At 33.4% G+C, this 25,539-nt stretch overlaps 3 protein-coding genes across 10 annotated transcripts; all 3 read left to right on the forward strand.

The window, feature by feature from the left end:
* Positions 1 to 64: 64 nt before the first annotated feature.
* On the forward strand, positions 65 to 4,804 carry LOC8264825 (APO protein 2, chloroplastic). The gene is made up of 4 exons (XM_025159155.2): positions 65 to 371; positions 2,484 to 2,851; positions 3,213 to 4,042; positions 4,509 to 4,804. The coding sequence occupies exons 1-3, from the start codon at positions 240 to 242 to the stop codon at positions 4,039 to 4,041; spliced, it is 1,329 nt and encodes a 442-aa protein (XP_025014923.2). The 5' UTR covers positions 65 to 239; the 3' UTR covers position 4,042; positions 4,509 to 4,804.
* A 3,372-nt stretch (positions 4,805 to 8,176) lies between these two features.
* LOC8264823 (1-acyl-sn-glycerol-3-phosphate acyltransferase BAT2, chloroplastic) lies at positions 8,177 to 12,213 on the forward strand. 7 transcript variants are annotated; one of them, XM_048372244.1, is made up of 8 exons: positions 8,177 to 8,411; positions 8,498 to 8,544; positions 8,987 to 9,134; positions 9,799 to 9,855; positions 10,144 to 10,323; positions 10,422 to 10,828; positions 10,952 to 11,053; positions 11,396 to 12,213. In XM_048372244.1, the coding sequence occupies exons 1-8, from the start codon at positions 8,366 to 8,368 to the stop codon at positions 11,609 to 11,611; spliced, it is 1,203 nt and encodes a 400-aa protein (XP_048228201.1). In that variant the 5' UTR covers positions 8,177 to 8,365; the 3' UTR covers positions 11,612 to 12,213. The 7 variants fall into 7 exon arrangements, with proteins under 7 accessions (XP_048228201.1, XP_048228202.1, XP_048228203.1 ...); XM_048372245.1 differs by having other exon boundaries at positions 8,177 to 8,393; XM_048372246.1 differs by having other exon boundaries at positions 8,178 to 8,411; positions 8,987 to 9,037; positions 9,783 to 9,855.
* A 1,722-nt stretch (positions 12,214 to 13,935) lies between these two features.
* LOC8264822 (probable cyclic nucleotide-gated ion channel 5) lies at positions 13,936 to 24,647 on the forward strand. Of its 2 annotated transcripts, none has more exons than XM_015725520.3 (8): positions 13,936 to 14,138; positions 15,507 to 15,599; positions 17,522 to 18,110; positions 19,078 to 19,290; positions 19,953 to 20,257; positions 22,198 to 22,309; positions 22,881 to 23,117; positions 23,758 to 24,647. In XM_015725520.3, the coding sequence occupies exons 2-8, from the start codon at positions 15,541 to 15,543 to the stop codon at positions 24,448 to 24,450; spliced, it is 2,208 nt and encodes a 735-aa protein (XP_015581006.1). In that variant the 5' UTR covers positions 13,936 to 14,138; positions 15,507 to 15,540; the 3' UTR covers positions 24,451 to 24,647. The 2 variants fall into 2 exon arrangements, with proteins under 2 accessions (XP_015581006.1, XP_002529385.1); XM_002529339.4 differs by having other exon boundaries at positions 15,513 to 15,599.
* The last annotated feature ends 892 nt before the right edge of the window (positions 24,648 to 25,539 follow it).

Below are 25,539 nucleotides of genomic sequence, written 5' to 3' on the forward strand. Positions count from 1 at the left end.
AAGAAACCGAACCGCCCCACGTACTCCCTGTAAGAAATTATCTTTAATTCTTATTCCAATTTTGTAGTATCTGCTAAAAATCTAATCTTTCTTTTTTCCATTCTTCACTGCAGTCTTGCCACCAATGGCTAAAAGAACTCACCTTTCTCTCTTTTTCTTCGTAAGAGATTGTTAAGTTACTCTTCAGTTGCTCACTGTAACTACTTCTGCAGTTTTCTCTTCGCTTCCTGTTCTGCAAAATGGCTTTGTTTGATGGTAAATTAACTGTTTTCCCTCCAAGAATAGAGGCTCTCATGGTCTCTTACAAACCAAGATCACAATTTCTCAAAATTAATCTCTACCCAGGTCTCAGTTCCCTTGATTCTTTGCAGGTAATTCATATTTTATTTCAGTTCAGATGGTTTTTTTTTTTTTTCTCTACCTACTAGAATTGGAATATTTGGAAGTTGCATTTGATAATTGTTACATTTATTGGTTAATCTATATGCAAATGTTGAGTTTAAATCATATGCAACAATTTATTAATAATATACAAGCAATTCGAAAGCTACATGGCCAATGCATTTCAGCTCTCTATTTATTGGAATTCATTTGCTGTTACTTTTATTCATTTTAGACTGCTTTAGCTCATAGGCATTACTCCCTACTTACTGACGACGATATTTTAGTTTGTCTGAATTGAAATTGTGTTTTGGACAGGGGTAGAGGGTAGGGGTGTTGTTGTTGGTTATGATCTTGACCCTTTTAAGAATTATCACTATGAGTTGTTGGCATTGTTTTATTTTGCATAGTTGTTAATTGTGAGAGTCGGAGTAATTAACCATATTGGAGTTTGAGAATGTGAACACCTATTAGGGCATCTAACTTGTTTTCATTTGTGCTTTGCTCTATATCACTTGCATTCGATGCTAATTACTGTTTAGATGGAGTCCATCTTCTGCAGCTGAGGAGCGCATTAGTTATACATTACATGTTGAGATGAGTGTTGTCCTTTGTCGTGGAACAAATATGTTGTATTTACACAAGCTCTGTTGAATACTATGATCTTACAGTATAATTGATCATATTGGAATTTGAGAATGTGAAACCTATTAGGGCATCTAACTTGTTTTCATTTGTGCTTTGCTCTATATCACTTGCATTCATTGCTAATTACTGTTTAGATGGAGTCCATCTTCTGCAGCTGAGGAGCGCATTAGTTATACATCACATGTTGTCCTTTATCGTCGAACAAATATGTATCTACACAGCTTCTGTTGAATACTATGATCTTACAGAATAATTTAGAATCAATTTACTCTCAGCTAGATTGCAGTTAGTATAGACGCATCAGGTTATAAATAGGTTCACATGGTTTTCTAGATCCTCATGCCATTGGCTATTTTCTTGTGTTTTCCACGATATCACTCTAAAAATCCCGAATCTCATTTGAGTTTCATGGTTGCTTTCACTGATTGAAAGGCTTAATAGCTCTTCTTTTGAGTGCTCTAATCTACTAACCTTTTGTTTTCTCTGACACTTATTTTTTGTAGGAAATAAACAGAGATGTGCAGAGTAGAGAATTGGCATAGACACAGTCATTGTCTCTCTGTTTTCTTTTGCTCAGAAATGCAAACTCATGCATAGACTTTAATACTAGATTTTTCCATAGCGAGAGAAGGATTGTTAAAAAGAGCCTAGTGGAAAATGTTTCCAACCTACCTTCCCTTTTTGAGCATCCAGGATAGGAACTTCTTTGATAACTTTTTCTTCAATAACTGACCATCCCTTTAAGGCTCTACCTACCTAGGTAGCTGGATATATATATATATATATATATATATATAGAGAGAGAGAGAGAGATGTGAAAGTTTATTAAGTAGGGCCTTTCCATTTTTTATTCATTACAATGACCAGAACATTATAATTGTTTTTAAGGGTGCCTCATCTTTGTATTGGTGTAGAAGTAATTATCTTGTTGACAAACATAAAAATGGCTTCTATTTGTCCTTACAACAGTGGTTAAAGTCTAAAGCTTTTCATTCTACAGCAGTATCTAGGTGTGAGTGATTGAGCAATGACGAGATGAAGACATTATTATGGCAGTAGCTTAAACAATAAATTCATTTATTAACTATTATGGTGGTTAAATCATCTGGACATAAATATTGTTGCCATATATGTGAAAGTTCTACCCTTGCAATTCATCAAGCACCCTTATGCCTTAGGTTTAGAGAAACAAGGCCATCAAAGTTCTTATGGTTATTTAGCAGATTGGAAAATAGCTCAGAGCAACTTGAACCTTATCACTGTAAATTCCATTATGCTTTCTGGTAGGCACTGTTGAGATTAAGACAATGTATATCATAGTTCCAACTTGAAAGTAGTTGTAATCAAGTTTGAGCTTTTTGGTTGAGAATGCTGATCATTAATTTTTCTTAAGTCTGCGGTATGTATGTTTCCTGTATACTTCTGCTCTTTAACTCTTAATCCATACCTTGCAGCACGGAAGCAGTAGACTTAGACATGAACTGAAGTCTATAATTACCTCAAGAAAGTTTTGGCAACCACATGCATTGGTCATCACAAGTGAATATCATCCCCAAAATTCTGATTTTCCTCGAAATTATACAAGGAAGGAGAAGAAGCCTTTTCCAGTACCCATTGTGGAATTAAGACGAGCTGCAAGGCAGAGACTAAAGCAGAGGCTCAAGAACAGCAAAGGCCAACCTAAAGGGCGAAGCAGTCCTCCAAAGAACGGCATGGTTGTTAAAAGTCTTATACCACTTGCTTATGATGTATACAATGCAAGGATTACACTAATTAACAATCTCAAGAAATTGTTGAAAGTGGTGCCTGTGCATGCTTGTGGGTAATTTTCATCCCCCTCTTCCATCCCATCTTGATCAACCATAACTACAAGCAATATTCAACTCAACAGTCTCCTCTAAACTTGTCATTATTGGCTGTTGGCTTTAGCTGAACTTCCTATGATCCTGCTCTGGTTTTCCCTAAAATATTATAAACATATTCACTAAAGCAATGCTTAGTCTAATATGTTCTGGTTCCCCCGATAGTTCCAGTAAAACTTCTCCTCTACCATCGTAATGGAACAAAATATGCCAGTATGATGTCTGTGCTTATGATATGTTATTGCTTAGCAATATTTGCTTTGCACCAAATATGACCAGGTGCAATGACAACTGTTCTCAGTCACTGTCTATCATTTGCAGGTGGTGTAATGAAATCCATGTGGGAGCTGTGGGACATCCGTTCAAGTCATGTAAAGGAAAATATGCTACCCTCCGCAAGGGCCATCATGAGTGGACAAATGCAGCTATTGAAGATGTACTTTTGCCTATAGAAGCCTACCACCTCTTTGACCGCCTAGGGAAGCGTATCCCTCATGAGGAGAGATTTTCAATCCCCCGAATTCCTGCTGTTGTTGAGCTCTGCATCCAAGCTGGTGTCAATATTCCTGAATATCCCACAAAGAGGAGAAGAAAGCCAATTATTCGCATTAGTAAAAGCGAATTTGTTGATGCGGATGAAAGTGACTTGCCAGACCCTATTCCAGAAGAGTATGACAAGCCACTACTAACTGAAATATCCAACTCAGAAATAGTAGCCCCATCTGATGAAGAAGATATAAAACTTCTTGCTGATGAAACGTTACGAGCATGGGAGAAGATGAGGAAAGGAGCCAAGAAGCTAATGAAGGTATACTATGTGAGGGTTTGTGGATATTGTCCAGAGGTGCACGTAGGACCCAGTGGGCACAAAGCACAGAACTGTGGGGCCCACAAGCACCAACAACGAAATGGGCAACATGGTTGGCAAGCAGCAGTGCTTGATGACTTGATACCACCAAGATATGTGTGGCATGTTCCTAATATAAATGAGCCATTGCATCGGGAGCTCAGGAACTTCTACGGACAAGCCCCTGCTGTCGTGGAAATTTGCATTCAGGTTGGTGCAATTGTGCCGGAAGAGTACAAATCAACCATGAGGTTGGATATTGGGATACCCTCCAGTGTTAGAGAAGCTGAAATGGTTGTTTGAGGTATTGTTCTTCACCTCTTCCTACAGTAATTGTAAAGCGCATGTTGAGAGTAAAGACAATGTAGATTCTTTCAAAATATAGTTGCAACTTTACCGTCTTAGGGCTCTTCCAGAATATGGTTTATCCAACCTGATTCGGTTGTATTGTATCTTTCACACATTTTCCCCTGTTACTAAATGAGAATGAAAATATAACATTGTAAAAGGAGGAGCATTCATGTGTACATGCTTATCGACACTCGTATTTTTTATCCCTGATATTGTGAAAGCATGGATGAAGCATGAGTTAATTAAGCCTTTTGTTTCATGTTTACATCTTGAGAATCCATAAGCTTACATGTAACAAGTGGTACTGCTGTCTTTACTGTATAAGAATTTGGAAACCTGTCTTCAAATGATGTTATTATGTCAATCTCACTGTTCTGTTGCAAACTTTAACAATCTTATCTGGTTTCCAACCTGCAAAGACAAACAAAGATGACAAACAAAGACGAAACTTCCATATGATTCGCAAATAGAGACGGAGGAAACGAGCCAGAAAGTATATGAAGGTCCAATTTGCCTAGTATTAATCTACCATGATCCTGTCCTGTTTTTTAGAAAAATTCACCTTGGTGCTGTTAGCAAAGACAAGATGGTACAGGTATATATAATATAAGTTGTAATAGCTCCTTGTTTCCTGTTCCCTGTTCCCTGTTGGATAGATGCATATGAATATTGAGTTGATAGACATTTTTTGAAATGCCAATTATTTCAAACTCTACAGTATCATATTATAGACTATGAAGAAGCTATTAATTTAGAGACTCAAATTATTATTAATATACATATATTTATTCTGGAATTAAATTTACTAGAAATTCAAATGTTTCATTGGAATGAAGAAAAAGATTAAGTCTTCAATGAATTAAACCAACATTTGCTTGAGCTTAAACTGATTTATAAAAAAAAAATAAAAATAGGCCGAAGACCCAAAAAAAAGAAAAAAGCTTGAACTTTTTAGAAAAATCAATTAAACGCTTGTTATAGCAGAATTAAATTATAAACCTTCTCAACTAAACAATAACATTTTGGATCGGACCAAATATAAAGTTGTTACTAATATATATTAAATAACAAATAAAAAGAATATGAAAATACAAATTCGAACATCACTAAAATATCTCTGTTGCCTTCTCTTCCATTCACGCCATTTGACAGTAAGTTAGCATGCATTCTCAATTTTTTCAAGTCACTGGAGAATCGCTCGTCCTGTCTTGAAGTAAGGTGGAGGCTTGGGGTGGTTATAAATGGGTAAGGTGAGAAGAAAAATGATTTAGGACTTGACTGTGTCAAATCAACGTTGGTTGCTTAACTAATTTTTCTTTTCAAAATATTCAAAGGTTTTAGACCCAAAAATTAGAGACTCACTAAAATAACATGTGAAGGAAGAACTTATTTTATATAGTTATCTATAGTTTCTTTTATTTTTCTTCTTTTTAATGGGGTTATAGATTTTAATAGATTTGTGGAATTAAAGCTCCCATGGTATGAAATACTATTTCTCTGGAAGCAGAAAGCATTTTTATTAGAGTTGCAGGATATAACATATTAATATTCTTCTTTTCAAAGAAAATGAAAAAAGTGGGTCATTAATGGTAATAATTCTCGCTAAACGTGACTATAGGAATTCTTTTTCATCACGAAATTTTTGTAAAGCCATAGTTAGCTTAGGCGGAACCAGACAGACCCAGGCAGAGAGACTCAACCAAAATGTACCATCCTAATTAGTACATTTGTTAACTTACTGCATTTTTATTACATATGGAATTAATGTCAATTCTAAAGAAGGCACTAAAAAGAAAAAGAAAAAGAAAAAAGCCTTCAAGACAGGCAATAATCATATGTGGTTGAAAACCATTATAAATAGTCAACCCTGACATTTTCAACCTCTTCCATTTTCACCTCCTATTTCTTCTGCTAGCCTTATATGTCTTCACTTAATCTTATTTCTTTGCTCAAAGTTTCATTCATAACCTCTTCTCTGAACACAGGAATACCCATTTAACTAAAACATACTTAAAAAATTTAAGTGACTAAGTATTAGTGGAAAGAAAGAAAAAGAAATGGCAGGACCAGATCAAGCAGCACAACATACTACAGAGGTGCTTCATCAGCGCAAGAATTTATCAAAATGCCCAGCAAAAATGGCTGTTGGAGGTGTTATCTGTGTTGCTACCATCGGTTATTTTGTTTTGTACTCCAACAAGAAACCTGAGGCTTCTGCATTAGATGTTGCCAAGGTTGCTACTGGCGTCTCTCGCCCTGAAAACACCCGTCCTCACAAGTAGAAGAAGAACAAGAAGACCTCATATTTTTCCTTCAACATTTTTTGGTTTTCTATATTTGAAACTTTTGATCATTTATGTTGTGCTTTTTGTTACATGGTATCGTTGTCTTGTCTTACCATTAATTCTCAATATGTAATTTACTTCTTATGATTCTTCTTCTTTTCTTTTTGTTAAGTTTTTTTCTGGATCTCTTAAAATTTTAGAACAAATAGGGGGATGAATTTTAGCGAGTTATATATATATATATATTAATAATTAATACATATTTAATTATTTAATATTATTTAATATATATTTTTCATCTGTTAAAATAATATATTTACACATATAGCTTTCTTAATTATAATATAGTTGTCCATCTAATAATTAATATATTTAATAAAATAAAAATTATAAAATATATAAAATATTAGCTTCATAATTTTGTGACGGTTAAACATCAATAAGATAGTCAAGATCAACTTATTCAAAATACAAATTTAGTACTAACTAATCATTTACTCTTATGTTATATGACTGTTATTATTATTTTAATTATAAAATTAAATTGATGTATATTATTTAATAAAATTTTAATATTTAATATTAAGTTTTGAAATTTTAAATAATAGTAAACTAACTATTCTAAATTTTTTATTTTTTTAAGATTTTAAAATTCTATTAATGTAATACTATAGAATTATTTTGAAATTATTTATTTATTAATTTTATATAAATTATATATCAATATAATTGATATTATTATTTTTAAAATTAAAATTTATTATATTTAGAAATTATTTTATTATTGAATTTAATATTTAAAATATTATTTTTTAAAATTAGAATTATTATCTAATTATAAAATTAATTTATTAACATATAATTAATATGTTATTTCTTAGAATAGAATTATTATATTATATAATTAAAAAGTATTTACTAATTAATAATAATATTAAAGTATAATTAATATGTTATTTCTTAGAAATACAGTTAATATTTAATTAGAAATATAACTTATGAATTAATAAATTAATAAAATTTTTATAAAATTATATATAAATTTAAATCGTATGTGTCAAAATAAATATATATTTTAAAATAAAAATTTTACGTGACTCAGCATACATGTTAAATAAAATTTAAATTTCAGAAATAAATATATATAGATTTGTTAAAAAAATGTAAGTTAGATGCTTATTACTTAATTTAATATGTAATTTCAAAAGGAGAAAAAAAATATACAGTTTTAAAAATGGTATTCTTCTTTGTTAATAATAGTAAAATTAATTTTACTTGTTCATACTTTAATTTTTTGTATTATTATCTCTAAAAACTTTTAATTATAAAAGATTTTATTAAGATTGACTAATTGATAAATAATAAAATTATTAATTATTTGATAAGAATAAAAATAGTTTCTCGAATTATTTTATCAAATATTAAATATATAATAATTAGTATATCTTTTTCTTTTTATTGTTAAAAGGGAGAGCAAAAATTCTTTATAAAAATGCAAAGTAAATTACTATATAAAATAATTTAAATTTAAAACTTTACCATAAACATTAAATATCTGTTCGCGGTGCCAAAGCTCGGGAAACATGCTTAGTACCTTACTCCATTAATTAATAAACTTTACTTTAACCCTTATATAATGTTACATTAATTACATCTGAACCCTTATATTTTTATATTATATGAAATTATTATATAATGCACGCACTATAATATATATTATATTTTATATATTATCAAGACCGTTAATTTTGAAGCAATAAGGACTAAAGTGTATATTAGCATCGAAAATTTGTAAGAAAGAATAAAACAAAGAAGACGACACCGTAATCCAGAGCCGCAACAAAAAGTTATGGCATTTCGTAGACTCTGAAAAAGGGGAAACGAATACCTCGAAATTAGCAATTATTTAGCCATTTATTAGATTCAATTTAAATCGAACCAGGCCCTCTCTCTTCTAATACCAATTTCTCTCAGTTTTCAGTTGCATTGAAATGGAACTCGCTTTCCACCCGACTCATAGTAATCCTCTGCGTCTCTGTAATCTCTCTCTCTTTTGATGTGTGCACGAATTCTATAGTTTCTTGATTAGTTTCTTTACTGTTTATCCCAATTTCTTTTTTCAGGTTATAAAAGATCGAGTGTTCATGCTTTATCTTCTTCTTCGCTGCTGGTATTTCTCTCTACTCACAGTTTTTTTCTTTCTTTTGTGGTACCTAGTAGTTTCATTATATAGGAATACTTTTTCTTTTTACTTTTCTTGATTGGTTAGTGGGTATCAGGTCTATTGTATGTGATTCTACATGGTGACTGATTAATTAATGACAATTGCCTTATATGATCAATTTATTGTCGTAATAAGTACCCTGGTATAAAGAAAATAACACAACTTTATTCATTTCCGAGAGCAACTGCATCATGATTCAAAATCTTTTGTCTATTAATTTGTTGGGAGAAGAAGATGAGAGAGAAGATTTTTAAGGAATTAGAAGAGATTTGGTATTAGTGGGTGGATCGCTATAATTAGGCTTATTTTTATAATATGTTTTTGGCCTAGCTGCTTGCATAGTGACAGTGTGTAAGGTTTCTCACGCCAGTTCTTCTTTTTTCTCCAGTATTTTTCGCTTCTACATGGCGACATTTTCTTCTTCCTTTTCTGGTGTGGGGTGAGTGGAGGGATATGTCCGTATCGTGATGCCTTGTTTAATGAATTCGAAGAGATTGTTTATTTTTGCATCAGTATGGAGGGCATCATGATTATTGGTTGGTATTTATATTCTTGCAAGTCAAAATGATTAAGATGGTTCTTTGTGAATGGAGATTTTAGTGAAATTGTTTATGCACAATTCTTTTGTCAAATGACCTTCTCTTTTCCGGTTGCTGTTCTTTTTAGTGAATTTATAGGCTTACATTTTCATTAGTTTCTCCCTTTTGGGTGATGATGGGGTGAAGTTGTGCTTAAGAGGATTGAGAGGTGGGTTTATAATGGAAGAGCATCACATGTCTTCTTACACCTAATTAACCTTCTGGCCAGCTTAACCCTATGTTTTTATTTCTTCTTGTTAGATTCTTATTGTTGGGCATTGTTTTAAGAGATCAACCTTATACCATTTGAAGTTGGGAATTAGGAAGTCATGATGGGTTCTTCTTCTTGTTCTCTCTCTTGCCCGCTCCCTCTCTCTCTTAATACTATTATATCCATCTTTTTGCTTTTGCTTTTTTTTGGTCTATCTAATGTCTTGGATTAGTGATTCTCTCTCTTAATACTATTATATCCATATTTATGGTTTTGCTTTTTTATCTATCTAATGTCTTGGATTACTGATATCTTATAACTTAGAAAACCTTTGACTTTTCTACACCCTTGAAGCTTGCTTTTTAATTTAGTTGTTTACATTTTCCTAATCGCAGTCCTCTGTGCATAAAGGGCTGCATGTTGGATCCTCTCCAGTTAAGCGAGCAATTATGAGAAGTACAAATAATTGTAAGTGATTATAGTCCTAGTTGCATGAACTGTTTATCCTATGTAATGCTGTAATCTAAAACGGTATATTTAGTCTCAAAGCATATAAATTTTTTGAAATTATGCAACTTTGTGGCTCATACCAACTTTAGCATCTTTATGTTGGTTTCTTTCTATCTGTTGTTTAGTTATTGCTTGGTAATAAAATGGTTTCTGATTTTTTTGTTACCTTCTGCACTTTCAGTCCTCTAGTTGCTTGATTATATCAGTTTACAGCTTTTAAAGTGCTTCATATTATGTTTTTTCCAGCTGCTTTTAGTGGCTCTTTATGCATTCCAAGGAAGCTTGTGGCAGTACCATGGGCAGAGGAGCTCAACTGGCCACATTTTGACTCTAAACTGCATAAAAGAAATAAGCTGCCAAGAAAAACAGTTGTAAGATCTGAACTTGTGGGGAATGCAAATCCTGAATCTGCCCACCCCTTATCAGGTCTCTCTCGAGAGTCTTTTTCAGACATTTGCCTTCATTCAGTTTCAAATTTCAATCCTATGCTAATCTGTCTTCTGAAAAACTTTTCTAAAGTGCAGATATAAAATTAGGGGCAAAAGTTAGGGGAATATGCTTTTATGCTGTCACTGCAATTGCTGCGATTTTTCTGTTTGTGCTGATGTTGGTACAACACCCTTTTGTGCTCTTGTTGGATCGATATCGAAGAAAAACCCAATTTTTCATTGCCAAGATTTGGGCCATGATAACTGTTGCTCCATTTTTTAAAATTGAGTTTGAAGGACTGGAGAATCTACCTTCTCCAGATGCTCCTGCTGTGTATGTCTCAAACCACCAGAGTTTTCTAGATATATATACGCTTCTCACTCTTGGTAGAAGCTTTAAGTTCATCAGCAAGACCGGGATATTTCTATTTCCCATTATCGGGTGGGCCATGTTTATGCTGGGTGTCATTCCTTTGAAGCGCATGGATAGCAGAAGCCAGTTGGTAAGCCGCATTTCTATCATTGTTTTAGTTGAATTCCTTGGTTCCTTCTCTTTTCTTCTTAGTGAATTCTGATTGTGTTATTGGACTTTGGATTTGAAATTCTGACGACTCTGTTATGTGTAGGAATGTCTTAAACGATGCATAGAACTAGTAAAGAAGGGGACCTCTGTATTTTTCTTCCCAGAGGGAACACGGAGTAAAGATGGGAAATTAGGTATTTTCAAGGTATGGTCATGCTAGAATCTGATTATTATCGTTCCATGATAATGTATTTTATAGATAAAGGTTGGCTAATTCTCTTAATCCAGAAAAAAGAAGGGGGGGGGGGGGGGGGGGGGGGGGGGTGTTGGTTGGGGGCAAGGGGGGAAATCCAAGAAGATAAAGGGAATATGCACCCTCTTCTTCACAACCAATGGGACATGGATTTATTAATATAAATTGGATGCTCTTGGACAAAGCATTAGAAGATTTTGGTGCTGTATATTTTAATGATATTGCCGAGTATTTAAAGACTCATTATATTGAAATTCTTCTATTTTGTTTTGGGTGGTTTCTGGTGATGTGTAGAAAGGTGCATTCTCAGTTGCAGCAAAAACTAAGGTGCCTGTAGTCCCAATTACTCTCATGGGGACTGGAAAAATCATGCCTGCCGGAATGGAGAGCATCTTGAATTTAGGGTCTGTTAAAGTTGTTATTCATAAGCCGGTAGAAGGAAGCAATCCTGAAGTTCTGTGCAATGAAGTTAGAAATACAATTGCAAGTGTGCTTAATCAACAAAGTTGAGAAATCGTGTACTATACACTTCAGTTAATTAAATTGATGTTATGAAGTGCTCGGGCTTCCTTGAATGCGAAAAATTATACAAGGTCGCTGAAGCTTTTCTGAAGGTTGGAAACTTTTGCTGCTTGTGCATTTCGGTTCTGAGGCAGCTGTTATTGAATGAAATGCAAGACATTTTTGATATCTTCCGTCATGCTGGCCCTGGCTCTTCCTGGAATTGGTCATGATTTGCAGAACATAGAATCAATCCCAAGCCACTTTCTGGCTTTCCCAGATTATGTCATGCGGGTGAATCCGATCACTAATGACACATCAGTCCGTGGTGGGTAATGGAATTATATGCATGAGCTGGATTGTGCATTTTTATCACATTACCAAATGTCCATCTGAGTTGACTATGGAATTTTGATGTCTACAATGTCTTTAACCTGTTGAGTTTCTTTCTTCTTTGTTTTCCCCTTATATACCAGAGAAGTCATTCTTTTCCTTTTTTTTTTTTTTTTCTTTTATCAATTCAGAGTGGCCATTGAAAAGGAAATGTTTTGAACATTTGAATGCAGAGTTATTTTGAATCAGATGGGAATTTGAAAGAGGATTAAAATACACGTTATATATATAGAGAGATGTGAGACTATTTATGAAAGGGATGTATTGATTTTGTTGAAGGAAATGGAGCTCTCAGCAATGATAGGATCATCAGAACATACATAATAACTATTCATTTGGAGAGGCAGTGGTGATAATTTTGTTTAATCTTTAGATATGATATTTGGAGAGGCAGTGGTGATATTTCCTTGCTTTCTTATATGCTTCCAAGAGAAGCTCACAAAATCAAAGCTTTTACCTTTTTCAGGTTGTCCTGGCCCTTAGATAGAGTTGGAACTTCTCCACCCTTCCCTAAGAAATCAGCACATTTCACCAAGTGATCATTTTTTGAGTTTGTCTATGAGAATTTGATGTTCATAATGTCTTTAATAATCACTGCAGCAAAATGCATGTGTGTTCTTAGTGACCGGTCTGTCTTTTTTGCCAAGTTCTTTAGTTTTCTCATTAATAAAATTCTTCTAATCGGCTTCAATATGGAATATGAAAAGAATTTCTAGTTATAAGATGTGAAAGAGAAAAAGAAATGATCACTTAGCATTGATTATTTGTGAGATTGTAGAGAAAAATGGAGCCCCCAGTAATGGTAGGATCAGATCATCAAGTATTGGTTTAGGGAGGCAGATTGTGATCATTTTGTTTAATCATTATCTATAATAGACAATTAATTTCTTTTGCCTAAAGCCGGCTTGGCTCTAAGTAGCAATAAAGCCATAAAGTCGTCCTAAGCAAAGGAGGTAGAGCAGCAGCGATGGTGAGTCTGATTTGTATGATAGTAATAGAGATTGTGGTGATTAGTGAATGATGATCGGAGTTGTTGGCGATAACAAAATAAAGTAAAAGAGAGAAGAAAAAAAAGATTAAATAATGGCTTTCTAAAAACTTTAAAAGGATAAAAGAAAAAAAAGAAAATGCCATATGAGAAAAAATCAAAGTATAGATATTTAATTATTTTTATCACTTGTACTTGAATTTTGTGAAAAATATAGGCTAATTGGATAAGTTATGGAATAAATAAATTAAAAAAAGTTAATTTCTAGATTAATTGTCCATTAATTTTAAATTTATGAGGTAACAATTTACTATTTTATTATTTTATATATATCACGTTTTAGTTAAATTGTAAAACATCGGTACTAAGTGCTAATATAGCAATTGAAAAATAACAATTATTTCGTACTATATTAAAATTTTTTAATAATATTATTATCATTATTTACTAATTTTTGTATTTAAGAAATATTAAAATTATAAAAATTATAAATTTAAAATAAAATTATTTATATAATGCATTACTATAGATATTATATTTATAAATTAATAAAATAAATTATTATCTTTAATTTTTATAATTTGAGAAATTAATATTATTTTATTTTTTAAAGTTTTAAATTAAATGTTTTTGATTTATGAACACAAATTTAGAAGTTGTTGTTTAAAAATTTAAATTAAATTAAATATGTTTACTTTATAGATATGAAATTAGAAAACTTGACAAAATAAAATTAAATGAAATATTTTTAATTTATTAAATTTAAAAAATTATTTATTACAAAATTTAAATATGATGTATTTTGCACTTTAAACGGAGGATCAGACCCAATAAAAAATCTGATAAGTTTTCAGACAATATTTGACTCCAGTTTTATTAATTTAGTGTACTGGTTGCTCGTATATATCTGGTAAAAAGATATTTCCTTTAACTTCATTTTTCGGTTTCTGTTGTCTTTCTGTTTTATACGGTGTTTTGTGGTGCCTTTTTCCAAATCTCTTCTCTTTATGTATATTCCTTAAATCTCTCTCTCTCTCTCTCTCTCTCTCTCTGTCTCAATCTTTTACTTGATTACACTTCCTTTGTTGATTTAGTTTTCCTCTATACATAATATCATGAAGTAGTTTGTTAAATCCCCCACAAAAACTATTCACTGTGAGTTTCCTTTTTCCTATTTTCCTTTCTTTATCTTATTTGCTGAAGATCATTCAATAATCTATCGACATGTCTATATATTTTTGTATTTCTCATCTGGGGTTTGTGTTTATTTGCTTATTCTTACTTTAAATTAGTATTATATGTTAACTGTATGTAGTGATTACGGTCTATGAATGCTAAAAGTTCTGAACTTCTATTGTCTTCACTTTTTCCTTTTTCTGAAATTCGACGTTTTTGGATTAGATGGTTATAATTCATGAGGAAAGAGAAAATCTTGTTTCCTTTTTGTTGTTTGGTGGTGTTTATTATTTGGTATGGAGATGATGTCTGGGAAGCTCCATGGTCAACGGTAGAGAATCTAAATTGGTTTAGTTTTTGAAGATCTAGTGCTGTAGAGGTTTTTCTCATTTTAATCTAGTGAGTTTTTCTTCTTCTTATTCTTTAATTGTGTTAATATCAGCAGCTTATCTACATCTGTGCTGTATCGACATTTTCAACCCAAGTGAAAGATAAATTCTTGGCATTTTGATGTTTAAGCTTCTTTTTTTTAATGGGAGATGAACTGTAACTTTTGAGTGGGAAGATGATGAACCTACATACTAGTCGATACTGTTTTTTCTAAGTAGTTGCAAGAGAGAAACATTGTGGTTTAACATGGCAAACTATCAATAGTTTAATCTCTTACAAATAGTTAAGCGATTTTGATTGTTGGGGCATTTGGAATAAAGGTTTGTGACGATCTTAGTATGTGCTCCAATCTTGGGAAGTTTCTGAATCTCAAGTTGATTTTCTTGAAGAATGTTGCGTATTTTTGGTATTGATGTTGCTCAAAATTTGAAATAAAATTGGAGGGTTTCTTTATTTTGGATTGGTGTTATAGTTATTGCCTAATGGCTAAAATGGTCATCCTGTGTGCTTTAGAGTCATATGTTATGATATATTTATGACTGGTGCATAAATTGGTTGGAATAGAATGAGGAGGACATGATAACACCTTTGCACATACATACACTTGTTTGAATGGTCATGTGTTCTATGAGTTTTGATGGCATAGGTAGATTGGAGTAATTTTTTTGTTTGTTAGGGTCAACAATTGTCCAATCTAGTGTGGCCTAGATATTTATGTTTCAGATCTGTGTGCTTTTTTTCTGTTTTTTTTTTTTTTTCTAATAATCTTTACGTTTGTTGAATGCTTTCGTTGAGAAGTCTTGTGAATTTTGGCATCTTAGTACTATGGTTATTTGCTGTTCAAGTGCCCGGGCCTGACTGTTATTAGCCAGTAGCCCTAGTAGCTGGCACTAAGGCTGAACTAGATGATATTGTTGCCAATTGTGGTGTAATTCTTTTTAAACTCTTCTTTGTTAGCTGCAGGTGATGTTCATACATTCAGCTGCAAAAAATGTTTGATTGTAATTACAAATCCCAATACCTGGGTGGTCAGAGGGAGAAGTTTGTCAGGTAATTGGAGCACCTTTCATTTTGTTTCTGCATTTTAGTAACAAAGGGCAGAAAGCTGGATTACTATAGATAATTAATTTTGATCACATTTCATTCATCATGTCTTATGTGTTAAGAAATTGTTGTCTTCTTCTTTTTCTTCTTCAGTGAAGTGCAAATGTTAAGTTATCATGGTTGACAAGTCATCTCTACAGACTCTACTGTCATATTGTCCACCACAAATTTGTTAGTCACTTTTTTAAGCAAAAGGCAGCCAGAAAAATCATGGGTTGGAAGGTATCGTGGGCATTATGCACACTGTAGGCTATTAGAAGGTTGCACATTCAGCATTTTTTTCCCAGCTAAATTTAGAGTGCACATAATTGGTATTATATAACCAGATATGATCAGGGATATTCCTATCCAATTAGAGTCAAAATCTATAGAACATGGAAACATAATTCGGGAAACAACAAAACCTAGAAATGGGTATGGTGAAACTACATCTTTCAAAAATAAAGAAAATGGAAATGCAGGGGAACACGTAAATATTAAAAATATAGGGGAAATATTTAAACAGTTGTTTTGTATATAATTTTTGTAGATATCATTTGTTCAAATATGATTTACCTTTCATAAATATTAAAAATAACAATATTAAGGAAAATAATAAATCAAGTCTTATAGAACAAAGAAAATTAAGTGTCTACAAGTTCCTAGTTTCAAAAGAAAAAGTGTCTATGAATTCCTTAATAATAATTTATACAAAAAATAAAAAAATAGTGTACTCATGTCACATTTTTTAATATTGTTGTTTTGTGTAGGAATTTTGATGATTGTCTGAATCCTAATTGGTTTAGGAATTCCACGTTCCTTTTTTTCCCTTTTTTTCTTCTCATTGAGGAAACACATTTCCAATATGGAAACGGGTTTTTGATATTAACATATTATGGAAATGTGCCTGGAATTTTATGTAGAAGTTTTTTGGAAGTGTCGCTTCCGAAATGTTTCTGTAGGTCTGGTGAAGTTCTCATGCATCATAGGCTAAAATTGTCTGAGAGAGTTGGTATTTTTACATTTATTGAGAATCATGAATTGGATGCATAAGGTTGAGAATTTTCTCTCAAAAGTATTCCAAGTTGGAGCTCAATATGATGTTAATTCATTGTTCTTATTTTACAGTTGTTTTTACATCATTGGGCTAGGTTTTTGCTTGTCCATTTATCTCAAGAAGTAACTGTATGCAGTTCATGTGAGGAAGTGAGTTGTGCACAAAATAACCAATGTTTCATTCTTTAAACAGGATACATGAGTGAGCTACTTTATGGTTCATGGGAAAGGTTTAGGCTTAGAAGTTGTAAAACCTTGAAATGGCATTTTTAAGTTCATACTTCTGCACTCTTTACCCTTTGAAGTGTCAACTAAATACAGTTTTAGTTTATGTTTTTCCTTGAATAACACAACTTCCTAATATGAAATTCTAATATATCCATTTATTTTTTTATTTATATGAAAAAGAGAATCAGAAAGCAGGATTTAGGGCTCTAGGAACAGGTAGTATGTTACTTATGCCTAGTAGTAGAAGAGGAGCAAAGCATTGAACAATTGTGGCAAGAAAGCAAAGAAATTATTGTTTTAGTTTTTTAGAAGTCTTATGGACAATGCAAGGGACGTATGAACAATCGACCAAGAAAATTGCTTTATGTACCTATTTTCTCAATTTGATTGTTTCTAATAATTAATAAGACTCAGGTGCTAAACATATTTTACAGATGATGAATTTTAACTAATTTTAATAAGGGGCTGCCTGCTTTTCTGTGATTAGATCGCGAGGCTCATGTTAGGAAGTGCATTTTATCATCTTTGTGTGCTTTAGAGTGTCAAAATGTCTTGACTTTTGACTTGTTGATATTGATGATGCTTAATACTTTCTTATATTTTAGGTTGGACGACTTGGACTCTAGGTTATCATCATCTTCTGATACTGGAGGAAAAAAATGTGGATTTGGCATAGAAGGATTTGGTCGTGCTGGTCAGGGAACCAATACAACGACAACATCCAGATCTTTCAAGAAAGGAATCAGAAAGGGATCTGAAGGACTTAAGTCTATTGGTCGGTCACTTAGATTTGGGGTGTCTAGGGCAGTATTTCCAGAAGATCTTAAAGTTTCTGAAAAGAAGATATTTGATCCTCAAGACAAATTTCTCCTTTTGTGCAACAGATTGTTTGTCATATCATGTATTTTGGGCGTGTCTGTGGACCCTCTGTTTTTTTATCTTCCAGTTTTTAATGATCCAGCACACTGTCTTGGAATAGATAGAAAATTAGCAATTATAGCAACTACTTTGAGGACTGTTATTGATGCTTTCTATCTTATTCGTATGGCTCTTCAGTTCCGGACAGCTTATATAGCTCCATCTTCTCGTGTATTCGGGCGAGGTGAACTTGTGATAGATCCAGCACAAATAGCCAAGAGATACTTGCGTCAGTATTTCATCATCGATTTTCTTTCTGTCCTCCCCCTACCACAGGTTTAAAAGTTGGACAAACTGTTAATTCTTTGTGCATAGCATGCATGCTTTATTATATGCGCTTCTCCATGATTTGTGTGTGCGATGTATAGATGATATTGACTTTTGAGTTATGAGTTGCTTTGAAGTAAAATTTTTTTATTTTATTTTGTTGAAGATAGTCAATGGTTAAAATATACAGTTGAAAATGTTTATGGTTGATTTAGTTGCAAATAGCAGTACTTTCCTAGGAACTATTAAATATATGGAAGCCATTTGATTCTTATATATTTTTCGTGTCTGAAAGAAAAACATCTTCCATGTGATAATCTGTTTTTGGCTATGAATTCTTTTTATTAGGGAGTCATCTTATAGAATGTTGCAAAGTGGGCATCAAATTACCTCGTCTTAAACACCCAATATTCAAAGTGGTTTCATCCTGTTATATTACATTAGCAATGCCCTTGGGATATGAATGCCCTTAAGTGTCAAATGTGGGCTTTACTTTTCTAATATTGTGCCATATTCAAAACACTTGTTTTGGGATAGAAGGATTATGTTTTTACTTCTGAACTTAATCTGTAAGTCAACTTAGGTTTTAAAGCCTAGTCTCATGGTAGTCATACCATGATATTTCTTTTAAGATTTTGGTCCGCTTGTAATTTCCAAGGAGCATAATTTCTTGTCTTAGACCTCTGGTAGTAAACTGTAATTATAGGTTCCCATCCAATTGTACTAGCCCTGTCATACAGGTTAGTTTCAGATGGTATCCAACTAAGGCCTTGGTGAAGCTTTGCCAGGGACTTCTTGGCATGACTTTTATGTCCAATGTTTTTATAAAGTGCATTTAGAATTCTGCATTCTTGTTTCAGAAGGTGACATTTGTTGGGAAAGAGCTTTATGATTTTTTTGTGCAGGCACTCGGCTGTTAGTTTTAAGTCGCAAGAAGTTGCCGAACATCTGTTATTCATTTTCTCCTTATTTGCAGATTGTGGTTTGGAGATTTCTTCAGAGGTCAAATGGTTCAGATGTCCTGGCAACTAAACAGGCCTTGCTTTTTATTGTCTTGCTTCAATACATTCCTAGGTTTCTTCGAATCTTTCCCTTATTTTCAGAAATGAAAAGAACAACCGGAGTCTTTGCTGAAACTGCTTGGGCAGGTGCTGCTTGTTATCTGCTAATGTACATGCTTGCTAGTCATGTAAGTCCCATTTGGTTTAATAGCCTTGTCTCATCCCTGGAACTTCTCATTAGTTATTCTTTGACTTGTTTATTTTTTTGGATGTATCCTTCATATTTATTACAACCATGATATAACATCAAATGGCCTCACTATATCTGTTTATCGCATACACAATTTTAGTCTGGATATTTGGATATCATTATTTTTCTTTAAAAAAAGTAAATAAGGATATAGTGCTCTCTTAAGTTTATCTTGTTTTATGATTTTTTTTATTCGATAATTACTTATTAAGTGCATTTGGAGGGCCAGTATATCTAATGTGTGATATCCCTCTTCTTGTATGATCTCAACCCTACTCAAATTAACTAAAGCAAAACCCACTCGTCCATCAGAGGATTGTTGACTTAGGGATCATATCAGTTGACTTCTATGCTCTCAAACGCTTAGGCTAAGAGGGGCCCCAAAGATAATGGCAGGGTTTGCTTCATGTTTGAATTTAAGTCCCAGAATGTCATTCTATTTTGACCTTTTATTGTATTACTTGGACATAAATCTGCTTTCTCTTCCTAGTTATTTGGTTATCTGCTATCTCTTATGGTCTATATCCTTATGTTTTCCACCTTCAGTTAATTCAACAATGCTTCTATTGAGCAGTGGCATTTTTCCCTGTCTTTCTGCAGATAGTTGGTGCATTCTGGTATTTGTTAGCTGTTGAGCGGCAGGACACATGCTGGCAAAAGGCTTGTCATGATACTGAGAAATGCAATAAAAATTTCCTGTATTGTAGCAATCAACATATGAGTGATTACGCTTCCTGGGCCAACATCAGCAGTAATGTTCTTCAGTCGAAATGTGAAGCAAAAGATGAAGATGGACCGTTTGATTATGGAATTTATACTAATGCCTTATCATCTGGGATTGCATCATCTATGAAGTTCATATCCAAGTACTGTTATTGCTTGTGGTGGGGGCTTCAGAATTTGAGGTAAACTCACCCTTTTCTCATTTCTTTTTTTGTTTAATTGCTGGTGTAACTTTAATATTCTGTGACACTTTTACAATTAGGTTAGTCTATAAAGAAAATAGATGATTTCTTGCTATGCAATGTTTCATATAAAAATTTTGAAGTTAGGCCGAGGCAGAATGAGTAGGTTATATTTTGAGAATACTCGATGTTTTTTAAAGTTCTCACTTTAGAGAAAAGACTGAACTATTTCCAGGAGGTTTTTGAGGATAGAGTTGCTATGCCTCTGGAAATATATAACGGAAAAGAGAATTTATCAATTAATTTAACAGAAAATTGAGTGTCTGGAAAAAATAGAACAGCAGTGGATATTTTGCAAGCACATTAGAGTTTTATGTAATTTTCTCCGAGATAACAAACTTCAAAGTCCTACAAGTCTTATGTTTTTAATCATTGAGTTTTAAATGATTTTTTAAAATTAAATCGTAAAAGCATATAAAAGTCTTTCCGCAAGTCTTAGTCCGTGAACTCTGACGAATACATTGATTTGGCTTTAATATGTACACTTTATCTTGCCACATTTTTTTCCACAACACCTTAACGTGGCTCTAATTTTATGATTAAGTCTTAAAATATCTTCTTCTTTTACAATTAAATCCTAAAAATTTTCTTTTTCTTTCATTTCTTTTTTATAATACCATCACGAATAATCTATCAAAAAAAAAAAAAAAAGTTATATAAAGACAATCAACTAAGTTGCAAATTCTTTAGATCTGATAGATATTGATACTTGCCTTTATTTGATTTGTCTTTTGTTTGATGGATAGACTTTTTGTGACGATATTATGAAAAAATAAAGAAAGAAAGAAAGAAGATAAGAAAAGAAATAATTTTTTAAGAACTTAATTACAAAAGAAGAAAATCATCTAGAACTTAATTATAGAACTAGAACCACGTCAGAGTGACTTGGAGACCAATCAGTTAATTTTAGGCCTTTAGCACGAGTTAGTGGGTCAACTTCTTATAGGCCATTATGATTTGTTGCCCAACTAACTTATATGGCATTTTTTCCCACTTATTTCCTATGTGAGGTTCTAACTTCAAACAAGGAACATTATTACTTCATTTGTTGTGCTATTTGATTCAAAGTGTATGGAATTGGGTTGCTGCAAATAGATTAAATTAGTTGTCTATACGTTCCTTTGTTGGATGAGTTTCAAATATTTGCAGCTCCCTGCATCTTCATGCTATTGAATATATATTTTGAAATTTATATCATATCTTGCCCCTCTAGCTCTATGAACAGATAGTTGTTCCATAATCTAGTGGAATCAAACTAAAATGCAGGGTGCTTTGTCGCCTCTCCTTTTTTCAATAGATATCTGCAAAACACTGGGCTAAGAGTTTGCATAAGGTGCTCTTGTACTAGTGGACGACTTTTTATTCTTTTTATTTATTTATTTGGATGTAGTTTTTATGTAGTTTTAACAAAAGTATGTTATCTGATGATTTCTGAATCGGTGGTTTAAAGTCAAATTATGATGTTTTGACTACTTAGATTCCTGATCACCCATTGGAATGAAACTAAAGCATTCAGAATATTGTTTCAGCCATCATACATTATTTGTGGTGGACTAAAGGTTAAACTTCCAGTCTCTTTATTATGTGTACCTCACCTGTGCTATCGCCAATTATTCTTATTACCCACATCGGATCACCTCTCCCTGTTGGCTTATAATAAGCTGCACATAGGAAAATATCTTAATTTCCACTCGGTCAACATGTCCAACTGATATGGTTTCCTTTTCATTAATTTGTTTTTTTTTTTAAGGTTGCTTATAATCTTATTTGCGTAAACTGATTGTCCTTGCACTAATTATGTTTTAAAATTATGTGCATGAGGATCTAGCCAGTGTATCTCCATAATGGTTTTTGACTTTTCAATATTGTCTGATTTACAGCACACTTGGCCAGGGGCTTCAGACCAGCACTTATCCAGGGGAGGTTATATTTTCTATATCACTAGCTATTTTTGGGCTTATCCTCTTTGCACTCCTGATTGGGAATATGCAGGTAAATTTGACTAATTCTGTCTTTTTTTTTGGTTGTGATTCTTCTATGGAAACCCTCTGGCAGCCTTCTTCCATAAATATGTGCACTTCGCAGCAGTCATAACTATGGGTTTCTATATTACTAAATTTGGTTGAGAATAATAGTAGTTAAGAAAAAGCAAAATATGTGAATACAGGAGGGCAATTTAACTGTACTTTGCTGAATTTTACTGAAGACTTGCCTTTGCTTTTGCTCCATAATATGTATGGATTAAACTAGGTTATGTGCATCGTGCTATTGGCTAAAAACTGTTAAGCGTGGCTCTTGTACCAAGATTATAACGTCAATGGAAGCACAGATGTATATTTAAATCATTAAGACAGCTGATTGAAAAGAAAAACCGGAATAGAAAAATGATTATATGTCGTGTTTGTTATACATATAGACGTGTACTTCTAGAAAAACTATAGAAAGATGGAGACCAACCCGTTGAACTTTTTTATACTTTAGTTCTTGTTGTCATCCGGTACAAAACATTTTTGTTAGTTCATTGAATAGGGCTAATATTTTCAGAGTTATGCTGTTTGTACAGACCTATCTTCAGTCGCTTACTATTCGATTAGAAGAAATGAGAGTTAAAAGGCGCGACTCAGAACAATGGATGCATCATAGGTTGCTTCCACAAGATCTTAGGGAACGGGTGAGGCGCTATGACCAGTACAAATGGTTAGAAACACGTGGGGTGGATGAAGAGAGTTTGGTGCAGAGCCTGCCAAAGGATCTTAGGAGAGACATTAAACGGCACCTCTGTTTGGCGTTGGTGAGGAGGGTAAGTTCTTTTGAATTTTGTTGCTCCTATGTTTCTTGTCGATCTCTTTGTGAGCATGTCTCAGTTTGTTGGTTCATTTTACCTGGAAGCTTCAAGATATCATTCTCTTGGTGGAGCAAGAAATTGAATAGGAGGGAAGAAAACATGAGAAAAAGAAAAAGCACTCTTCTTGTATATGTTATGTTTGTAAAATCTTCTCTTTCAAAACATTATTTTATTGTATGTATGTGGTCCAGCATAAAAGTATCTCATCTTCTGCTCCTTGACTTCCAACAATTTGATCTATTGAATGAATGATAAAATGAAAAGCTTTTACTTGATTCTTTCCATTAGATTCATCAACTCTGAATTTAAATGGTGTCCAACATTAAGCCCAATCTGAAAGAACAAGAGATTGGGAACATGGCCTGTTAAATTAATCGTCTGAGCTTGTATTTTGCTATTAACTCCCAGGAAGGACTCTCTTTTTTTCTTGATATGATATAGATGAAAGGTTACTTGTGGCATATCGAATGATTCTTGTTTATAATTTCTTTTCGACATTATTGCAATAATAGAACAAGATATCCCGTTTCCTGCAGAACAGGGTGACTGTACCTCTTTTTGATATTTGTCATTAATTGCTTCCCTGGCTCTGCAGGTTCCTCTATTTGAGAATATGGATGAGAGGTTGCTCGATGCCATTTGTGAGAGGTTGAAACCTTGCCTGTTTACAGAGAGAACTTACATAGTTCGAGAAGGAGATCCAGTTGATGAAATGCTTTTTATCATACGTGGTCGACTTGAAAGTGTAACCACAGATGGTGGGAGGAGTGGCTTCTTCAACCGTAGTTTGCTAAAAGAAGGAGATTTCTGTGGTGAGGAGCTTTTGACCTGGGCATTGGATCCTAAATCCGGTGTTAATCTCCCATCTTCTACCCGCACAGTGAAGGCTTTGACAGAAGTGGAGGCCTTTGCCCTCATAGCTGAAGAGTTAAAATTCGTGGCAAGCCAGTTCAGGCGTCTTCACAGTAGGCAAGTTCAGCACACCTTCAGATTTTACTCCCAGCAGTGGAGGACGTGGGCTGCTTGCTTTATTCAGGCTGCATGGCGACGCTATTCCAAAAGGAAGAATATGGAGCTTCGTAGGAAGGAAGAAGAGGATGAAGTAGATGAAACTCGCAGCAATGCTGGTGGAGGTTCATATAGCATAGGTGCCACCTTTTTGGCTACCAGGTTTGCAGCCAACGCTCTTCGTGGTGTTCATCGAAATCGGAATGCCAAGACTGCTAGAGAATTGGTGAAACTACAGAAACCGCCTGAACCTGATTTTAGTGCTGAAGATGCTGATTGATTTCTAATTTATGACGACTATTTCATGCTCACAAGGGCAAAACGCAACACAAATATATATATTTTCTACCTTGGGACTCCTTGTTAATTTCAGTAATATTTGAATGGTTAAATTTTTTTCTGTATATTAAGTTAAAGCCTTTTTTAACTCAGGACGCAACTACATTAATACGAAACTGGGTTCTCTTTTTTTTTTTTTTTTCTTTTGCCTTTTGTTTCGACAATTGTTTTTCCCCCTTTTGATGGGTTAGGAGAAAGTATTTCCCTTTTTCAGTTTCATTCTATCAGCGGATTCAAAGCTCAACTCTGGTAACAGTGATATGTTTATTCAGGTTCTGGTTTCTAGTTTATACTTTCCATTTGCTAGATCATATGTGATAGTCTTAAGAGAAACTGAAACCACATATGCCGAATTACTCTCTAACCAAAGAGAAATGCCAACCCAACCCAACTCCCAAGCTTTGTCTATGGCAAAAATGGCAGAGCACATGCCATGATAATTCCGGGAGCCACGGCTACCACCTGAAAGGCCAGGAGCACCCCATTGAAAAGTTTCCAACAAAACATGCTAAGAGAAGGCAGCAGATAAGACTTCCTTATTACCTTACTCCGCCAACAAGGCTACCCTTAGAAGGAGTAAAAAAAAATTAACCACTGCATTGCAGCTAATCTCACCTGAAACTATGCCAATAAAACCAACTTATGGTGAAGAAGGGTTGAATTGAGAAATTCCAGGTGCAAGAAGAGGATAATGATTGCAAAAGTCATCTGGAAGTTGCCATGCTCTACCAACCCAGAAACCCGAAGCTCTAGCTCTTAAGTCAATGGTGTTGATTGTGAGGGAATCTGGAGCCTGTCTGCTTTTGGGAGCATCAAAAGTTGAGCGTAAGGAAATGTACTAAGCAATAAATAACAGAGTTAACTAGACAAAGCCGACCTGCCATGAAGAGATTTAAATAGTGCTATAACAACTAATTAATATTTATAGAGTAGAAACGGAAGTGATATCATAGCGCCAAAGACAAATAATAATTATTTAAGTAGTCATTTCAAAATTATTCATATAATAAATCTATCATCGTTCTATTTT

This window comes from Ricinus communis, chromosome 3 (assembly GCF_019578655.1).
Source record: "Ricinus communis isolate WT05 ecotype wild-type chromosome 3, ASM1957865v1, whole genome shotgun sequence".
In the NCBI taxonomy this organism is placed as follows: Eukaryota; Viridiplantae; Streptophyta; class Magnoliopsida; order Malpighiales; family Euphorbiaceae; genus Ricinus; species Ricinus communis.